Below are 9,012 nucleotides of genomic sequence, written 5' to 3'. Positions count from 1 at the left end.
GGGCGCTGCCCAAGGCCGGGGCAGGGTTTGAGCTGCACCGGCCCTGGGGACCGGGAACACACGGGCACTTCAGAGGCCGCTGTAGAAAGGTTCCGTCCGGGTATTAACGTTAAAATGCTGCAGCAGTCTCGTATGAGCCATGAGAGGTGGAAAACCAGGGAGCAGGAGGCCTCTCGTGCATGAGAACAATTCCCTGCACAGATGTGAACCAGCCCTCCCAGCAAGTGCAACATTCCTGCCTTAGGGTACAGGCACCTGCACTATGTGCAGAGCAGGCACTTGGTGGTTTAAGTTGCTGTCCTTAAAGAAGAAAATAGTACTGCTTTAACTCACACTGTTTAGTATTGCAAGGAAAGTACAGGAATTTTTCTCCTCCTTTTAACTGTCTAAATTAGAATGAAGATGACATTTCTGCATTGTTCCATTTTGTACACTGAAACTCCACAGGCTGACAAATTCAGGCCAAGGATTGTGTTTCTTCTCTGATGAGTTCAGCTAACTGAGAAAAAGAAAATATAATGGAAATAGAAACACAATGAAGTTTAGATGTGTGAAAAATCAATACACAATAATGTTGTCTTTCAAAATAAGATTTTTTTCCCTTAAAGGTGGCTACACAGCATATTCAGGATCCCAACACAAAAATTACTGTCCAAAACCAAAGAGAAAATGGCAACTCTTTCGAAGCAGAAACAACATGGGGCCCGTTAGCAAAAATAGTTTATTGCACAAAACTTTTAAAGGAGTCCCTATGCACATAATTTTTATAATCAACATGCTTTGTATGATCATAAACATTAATTGTACATAGTGTAACTCCTCCAGCCCCTGGGTTATCCATTCTTCAAGAACATGGAATTATTAACTTCTATCTTTACAAATACGGCCTAAGCAGACATTACTGAATGTCATACATGAAATAGAACCATTTCATTTACAATATCCAGAACATCTTTCCCTTCCCTAGAAATCTGTGCATCTGTATTGGAAATGAGGCTGCCCAAGACCGAAGTGTTGCTCATTAGCAGGAGGCAGAGTGATCAGATGACAGCTGATGAGCATCAGTAATTCCTCTGGACAGCAATTGCTTTCACAGGAAAATACTTAAAGGCTCTGATCACAGCAAGTCACATGCAACCATTCCCACCTTCCCCACAAAGTTAACAAAATGTACATCACAAGCTTCTGCATCACCAGGAGTGAATTTGTCATCTTTAAGGTAAATTTATATTGGTAATACCACCTGTCCTCAGCACATCTTTGATGTTGTCACAGCTAACACTAAAATAGCTGTGTCTCTGCAGTTCTCTCCCCTAACGAGGAAAATATAATCCATGAAATATGAACAGTAGAACATTCATCCTGGATATTACTTTACATGTGTGAAAATCTCATCGATTTCTGCTAGGATATTGCCTGAATAAACAGTATGGGATCAGATCCTCCTGCTGCATGAGTGGATAGCAGGCTCAGCTGATCCCAATACAGTGCACAAAAATTTCCAAGAAATCTGGAAGACAACAGAATGGAGCATTATGCAATATTCAGCAATGCCAGAAACTCAGTAACATTTTATTCTATTGTAGGGTTTGCTGGTCTTTGTTGTGATTTTTATTTTAAATGCACAGTTATGCAAGAGCCCTCAAAAACTCAACAGCATCTGAAAAAATAATGCTGCACCATTTACCAGCTTTCAGCACTGGGAAACATTCTCACATTGCAGTGACATTTCTCCTTCAATTACTAGATTTGGTTTAGTACGTAGCAACCAGTAAAGAAACACAGAAAATACATTCTATTGCAGTGCTTGTAAAAGCAAAATAAAATTTTAAGAGTTTATTCTTCAGATTCTCCTGATTATTTGGCAGTGCTGTGACAGGCAGAGGGGAGACAATTTTCATTCCTACAGCTAAGTTAATTTATTGTCTAGACAGCAGAGACCTGAAGCTTTGCATGCTGATCATGCTCAGCCTCAGGGTGAGGCTTTTTAATAAAGCAGCAACTGTTTCTCTGGGTCATTAAAAACATAGCTGATGAGCTTCACAGAAATGGCCTTGCCTTTATCACACACTGCATGCTCCTTCTAGAAGACCTCCCAGTGACTTCTGTAACTTCACTTAGTACCTCACCAGATTTAGACCCTCTAAAATCTCCCTGCCCTTCATTTAAGTAAATGACATGGTGTTTGTAGAAAAAGCACATGGTGAATATAACAGGACAATACCCAGTGTCCAGGTACTGCCAGCAGCAGTTGGGCCAATGCAGAATCTAATCCACAACAGCTCCCTCATCTTGGAAAGGGAAAAACACATCTAAGGCTGATTGTGCAAGCTCAGATGTCTTCAGGAGCTAGTGAGAAACTGCAGCAGGAGGCAGACTGGACACAAAAAGGAGAGCTGACATTCAGAACAACTAGGAAAGTTTCTAAAAATTCTGGCTTCTTTGATACCAGATAAAACCTTTATCCATACAACCACTGCTGAACTAACAGATTAGAACATAGTGGATTCTGAACTGTAGCCAATGTATTTAATAAAGTGAACAGCAATATTAACGCTGCACAAGGAGTATTTTAAATCCTGGACATTTGGTAGTTTTTTCTTGTACTGAATATATTATTCATTACAGTTTATTTCTTTTTCTTTAACAATACTGTGGTTTTTTTTCTTCTTTGAGCTTAATATACAGGCAACTTCAAGAACATGACAACAGCAAGATAATCAGTACCATTTACTCTACAAAGCAGACTGCAGCAGTGTGCAGATATGTCTTAAGCTAGTTTGTAAAGCTTTTGATTTTGAATTGTTTGGTAAATCCATCTGATGGGCATCTAATGCAACATCAATGCATTTCTTCCTTTACCAGTTGCAAAACCTTGACTGTCAGCGTCACTTGACTTTGATCCCAATAAAATCTTAGTTAAAATCCAGTAGCTGCAGGGCATGAAAGCATTCAGTAAAAACATTTATAGTGCAAAGTGTTCAATTGGACTAGACCCTGAAGTGGTAGCTACGAGAAATCAGACTTTGGATAAAAATAGGTGGGTTTGGGAGTTTTGTTTGGTTATTTTTTGCCTTACTGCTAAACAAAATGCAATATTCTTCCCCCTCCTCTACAACAACCAAACCCAAAAACAGCGACAGCCTCTTTGGAAAAATACATGAATTAGAATTTTTTTTCCAGCCTTTGAATCCACTTGTACTTAATAGATTTTTTTTTTTTTTGGTGAACACCAAACTACAATGGATATAATTGACTTGTTTTATGTTTTAAGGACAAAAACATTCTAGTACATGAGTAACCACTAAATTTCCAAATACCCTAACACTGAATTTTAGAGTGAGGAGAGGGCTGGCTTGTCACTGCACCATGAGCCACATGGAGCAACAGGACCAAAGATGAAGGAAACTAAAGTGAGCTGCTTTAAAAATAACTTAGTCAAGGTGCTCTGCAGAGGGACTGCCACAGTACCAACACTTTCATTCACCCTGGACACCTTGGAATGGAGGGTGCAAAAAGTAGAGGGAGTGTGTGGGAGAAGATAAAGCTATTAAAAATAATAATTTTATAGGCATTATAATTATGTCTTTTAAAGTAAAAATAATTACATTTCTAAAAGCTCTGGCTTTAGGTGCTGATTCCCCTAAGCCATTTGTACAGTATGTCAAAGAAGAGCAAACTTAAACATAACATTAAAACAATGACAGTAACAAAACCCCTCATTGTAGCCTTAACTTACAGTATATAAGCATATTAAACCAGATATTCAAAGTCAGAAAATTATGATTTTTTTCTTATGTATATATATATATATATATTACACACACACTTTTAAATGGGTGTCTCTACTTCAAAACTTGAAATAAAAAGGTGCAAAGTATTTGTGCAGTGAAGCAAAGCTCACTACTGGCCCGTGACTGTAAGAGAAAAACATCAGCAAATGTGCCAGGCAAATCTGCCAAAGATACCAATGCTCTGCACTGCTTGTCTTTACAGTCTTGTTTCTTCTGCTGTAGATCAGAGGTCATCTTCAAAACTGGAAATGGCTTACAATAACTTATTTTCCTTCAAATACAGGTATCTATAATCTGCATTTCAAAAATAAGAGATTAGAGGAGGGACAAGAGAATACTCAGCATATCCAGTTCTCAACCACTGCTAATGGCTGAACATGAGAACTTATTTTTCTCTGTAGTTTGGCTACAATCCAAGATGAGGGAAAAAATACATCCTACTCCCACAAATTAAAAAAGAAAACCAAACAAGAAAACCTAGATGTTACATAATTAACAGTAATTCCTTAACAAACTCACCCAGATTGAACAATTACATACTTGAAACCAGATGCTCCTCTTGACCTCATTTTAAATCTTCATCGCAGTCTCTTACTAAACCCTCAAATGAGCTAGATTCATCACTTGGCAGTACCCAACATGACAGAACTGTTTCAAACAAACCCTTAGAATAGCACATTTTGCATTTACTATTCCATCAGTTTCTCAAATCAGTGCCCTTTGCTTCTACAGGCAAAAGCACAACTCTGAATACCATTTAAAAAAATGAAATAAATAATTTTTATAAAGATTTGTTTATATACTTAAAGCAATAGGAAGAAAGACAACTGGTAAGGAGGTTATAGTGTCAAAGCTTCCTTGTCACTAACACTACAATTCTCTTTCTTTTCATCTGCAGTAGGAGTCTCCTGCTGGTCTGATGCACTTGTAGGACTTGTAGAAGTAAGGTCCATTAACTTGCCCTCAATCTGAGTCCATGAAGACATGGATTCATGTACTGTAATGGTGTGTTCCTCCATCTGCCGCTGAAGGCTGTCCATTTCTTGCCTTTGGATGCATTGAGAACAAAAAAAGCAAAAATTAGCAAGCAGAAAACTGACTGCTAAATGCAAGCCCAAAAAATTACTTTTCTGATTTTTGATACCTACTCCAAGACTACTTAAGATATAGCTGTATAAAAGAGAGAGAAATCTACAAGAAGCTTAGGAACTGTCTTCAGAGCAAAACAAACACAATGTGCTTAATTAAAAAATATTAATAGCTGGTTTTGATTTTTTCTGCTGTGTACAATTCAGGATGGACATTTTGTTTAGTTTATTGTAAAGTGTTCTTTCACTATGGCAATAACCATATAAGCAAGCACTTACAAAGACAGTACATCCTACTGTCCTAAATACAGTCCCAATAAATTATTAATTTTACAAATCCTTTTTTCCTCATGGTGGCAGCTGGTTTCCTGAAAACATTTTTAAGATTCCTTACTATGGTTTAAAACAACAGGCCATACTTTAGCTGCCGGAGACAGCTGTTCAGGTTCTTCAGAGGCTCCTTGCTCACAGCTGTTGGTTTCAGCAGTTCTTCCAGCAAGGCAGCAGGCACTGGACAATCAGGAATCTTGACTGGAGTCACTGGATTAGAAGAGTTATTCTCGCCTTTCAGTTCTTTCCTCTGGTTAAAGGAAAAAAAGGAGTCAGAAACACAATTTAATTCATCAATATAATTTTTCCCACCTAGAAAGAGTCTCACATCATGCTACTGGTGCCCATCTGCACTAAGGAGCAGGAATCACAGGCACATTCATGTTAGGTTATTTAAGAGCATTAGCAGAGAACTTTCCTGTACTTTACAAAAAGTGTTCTTTCTATTTAAATACCTTCTTCATCTTGCCATGCTTCAGGTCCAACTTCAGCTGCTGGTTTTGCTGCAGCAGTGACTTCATGCTGTTCTTCAGTTCAGTCACTTTAGCCTGCAGCATAAACTTATCTTTCTGAGTTGCTGACAGGTCTTCCCTCACCATCTCTAGCTCAGTCTTGATGTTCTAAATGGGAGGAGAATCAATGTGATGTAGAGAAACAGCATAAAAATTCCAGCCAACTAATGTTTTTATAATCTTTTCAGTTTCCAGAGGAAACTAGAAGAAAAAACAACACACAACACTGTATGAAACTGTTTGCTGTTTGAAACAAATTTGCCAGATTTGGCAAATGGCAGAAAATCAGAGGTTATGTTAAAAGAAAGTCAGTAGCCTATTTTAATGGCATAGAGGTTGAAGAACTACCAAGGTACTGTCAAAGCACAGTCAAAATAAAAATTCAGAAAAAAATGTAAGTATGCTTTTAAAAAATAAAAATATAGTTTTAATTATCCCCCTACAGCAATCAACATTTCCATCCATCAGAATTGGCTCAATTAAATACCTGCAAGACAACTTGTATCCCTTCTAACTCCTTGTGGCTGCGCTGTTCAGTCATGTCCAGCTGCTGCTTAAGTGTTTCAATTTCTCTTTCTTTCTGTTCTACTTCCCACTTCAGGTCTTCCACCTACCAGGGGAAAAAGAAAATATATAATTGGTATTATCTACAGGTGCAATCAACCACAAAATCCTAAATATATTATGTCTCATTAAAACCTTCTTAAGAAAACCTAGCAAAACTATTAAATATGCTGAATTTAAGACAAAGTCATACAATGCAATAGAAATACAGATAAACACAGTAAGTGTTCACTTTTTACCTCTTGGCTTACTAGAGGCTGTTCACTAAGTTTGTCATCCAGGTTTTTCTGCAGAACTTGGAGCTGAGATGTGGCTTCTGCCAGCTCTTGCTGGAACTGAGATACCTCCTGGGAATGTTTTTCATCCTCTACCCTGCACAGCAAAATTAATAGACACAGCAGTTACTCAATGTGTTCTTTAAAACAAGAATTTCACTGGGTTAGCCAGTTAACTATAAATGACACGACTGTGCTTGGAACCTGGTTAATCACAGCTTTGACTGAAGGCTTTGCCAAACACATTCATAGAGCAAGAGTTAAATCACAAGAAGATTTTATGAAAGATATCTATAAATATTAAATATTGGAAAAAAATTATGAAATTCTTGAGCACTGGTAATAGTCCAATTACAAACAACAGATTATGCAGGAAAAAAAACCAAAAAACCCCAAAACCCTGTCAGCAATTTTGCTTTGTTTCCGGAGGAATAGAGTTAAGCATTTTCATGTAGGTCTGATAGTTTCTTATAATTTAAGAAAAACTTTTATATATGAGCAAACTGAATTTTAATACATTGTGGAACATAGTCAATAATCAAATTAATTCTCTATGTAGTTCCTCAGGGACGTAGAAGAGAGGAATAATAGGATATATATAAAGTGTTAATCCTTACTAGCAATGTGAAATAGTAGAAGTGTGTGGTGAAAGTGAAAAAAAAGCAGATAGTGAAGCCTAAAAACAATGTATCTCAGGTCTAACTGAATTATAAAGAGAGAAAAATGCAGGTATTTGCTCAGAGTCCAAACAAGCATCCATGGTCAGGTTCTGCTGAGGAACATTCAACATAATCCACCCCAAAGGGGCAAACCCAAAAATTCACTGATGTATGGCTTTTTGAGAGGACTTGTTGTAATTACTGTTCTTTTTGAGACATTTACTTACTGCAGCTTGTCCACCTCAGCCTGCAGGGCCTGGACCAGCAGCTCTTTGGCGTGGAGCTCCTTCTTGATCTCACTGAGCTCCAGCATCGCTGCCCGGTGGTGTCGCCGGTTGTGGGCTGCATCCGCTTTGGCTGCTGCTTCCTAACAGGACAAAAGATGCAGTTTTACTTTGTTTTTTCTCTGCAGGGGAATCATAAAGGGAGCTTAACACAGAACACAACAGAGGAGACATCAACTGATCTTTCAGCCACTGGCCATCCTGACAGACCCCTGCAGGAAGCAGGATATTACAAAATATAGATTTCATTTCAATATACTTTTTAAATATCTTTAAATTGCTTTGTAAGTGAATAAAAGATGAGCCATTACCTGCTTCTGAAGGTCTTTAACTTTTAACTTTTCCTTCTCTAGGGAAGCCTGTAAAGCTTGAATAAGTTGTTGCATTTGCTGATCCTCTTCCTCTTTCCGCTTTAGGACTGCCTGAACCTGTAACACATCACAAAAACAAATACATGCTTTGTGTGGGCTCACTGGAAGTAGAGGAAATATAAACACAAGCCAATGCAGGGATTCCAAAAAAACTCTCTGCTGTTCACTGATTACGCTTTCCACACAGTACCTTCAACTTTACAAGTAGCTATGGTTAAATGGTAGCTAATTGTCTATGCCCACATGAATGTATTGGAATAAAAATTATTTATCTCAATTAATCCATACGTAACACATATGGATTTGGTATGTTCCAAATACCTACACTCTCACTATTGCAAATATTGTAGCACTATTTTATTAATTTTTTTTCTAAAGAAAACTCTATTTAGTGCCAAGTCCCACTTCTGATCTCTTGTTCGACCCCCATATTGATGCTGTTACACAACACACAGAGTGACCCAGAGCTGGAGAAAATGCACCAGCTTTGTATCATATGAGCCAATTCCCTTCTGAAGTTATTACATCAAAAAGTGAAATACCTGTAGATTCAGTTGTACCAAGTCTGCCTCTCTTTTTGCTAATGCTGTTTCGAGGATATTGTTGTGTTCCCGCAAAGCAGCGTTGGACTGGCTGAGACCTGTAAGTTTTCCACGTTCATGTTCCAGTTCAAGGGCCAACTTCTTATTCATTTCTTCTAAACGTTTTATCTTCTTCCTGAAGCCTCTAGATTCCTGAAGCTATAGTCAAAGAAAAACACAAATCAAACAAACATAATCAAACAGCTTCAGGCTACTATCCAAAAAATTTGTAAGTTAAACTCAATAAGCATCTTGTTTTTCCAGAGTGGGATTTCTTTTTTCTTTTAATTTTTTTCTTTTTTAAGTGAACATTAAAAAATAAGTTCACTTTGGTATTTTTCCTGTTGGAAGACTAAAATGCTTGCTAGAAAGAAGAATCCAGGAGTACTGTTCAGGTGCAGACCCAGAGCAGTTGACATATATATAATTTTTTTGTGCCACTCTACAACTGAACACCATCACCTGGCCCCCAGCATCACTGGGGATCCATGACTCCCAGCAGCTCCAAAAGCTAATGGTTTATGTATCCTCACTGTCTCATGACCAGACACCAG

The 9,012-nt window shown here is 37.9% G+C and overlaps 1 protein-coding gene across 2 annotated transcripts in view; it reads right to left on the bottom strand.

Annotated features, from left to right (window-relative positions):
* Nucleotides 1–702: 702 nt before the first annotated feature.
* The window catches only part of GOLGA3 (golgin A3), a 22,768-nt gene continuing 14,458 nt past the window's right edge, over nucleotides 703–9,012 (bottom strand). For both annotated transcript variants that reach the window (XM_005421443.3, XM_005421444.3), the window contains exons 16-23: nucleotides 8,420–8,617; nucleotides 7,818–7,934; nucleotides 7,450–7,589; nucleotides 6,528–6,660; nucleotides 6,212–6,334; nucleotides 5,668–5,832; nucleotides 5,302–5,462; nucleotides 703–4,841 (exon numbers count right to left, since the gene is read on the bottom strand). In XM_005421443.3, coding sequence (XP_005421500.1) covers nucleotides 4,634–4,841; nucleotides 5,302–5,462; nucleotides 5,668–5,832; nucleotides 6,212–6,334; nucleotides 6,528–6,660; nucleotides 7,450–7,589; nucleotides 7,818–7,934; nucleotides 8,420–8,617 — 1,245 coding nt within the window. In that variant the 3' untranslated portion in view covers nucleotides 703–4,633. The remainder of the gene's footprint in view (nucleotides 4,842–5,301; nucleotides 5,463–5,667; nucleotides 5,833–6,211; nucleotides 6,335–6,527; nucleotides 6,661–7,449; nucleotides 7,590–7,817; nucleotides 7,935–8,419; nucleotides 8,618–9,012) is intronic.

The sequence above is a fragment of the Geospiza fortis genome, unplaced genomic scaffold (assembly GCF_000277835.1).
Source record: "Geospiza fortis unplaced genomic scaffold, GeoFor_1.0 scaffold408, whole genome shotgun sequence".
Taxonomy (NCBI): domain Eukaryota; kingdom Metazoa; phylum Chordata; class Aves; order Passeriformes; family Thraupidae; genus Geospiza; species Geospiza fortis.
This window is presented reverse-complemented; position numbering and strand designations above follow the sequence as displayed.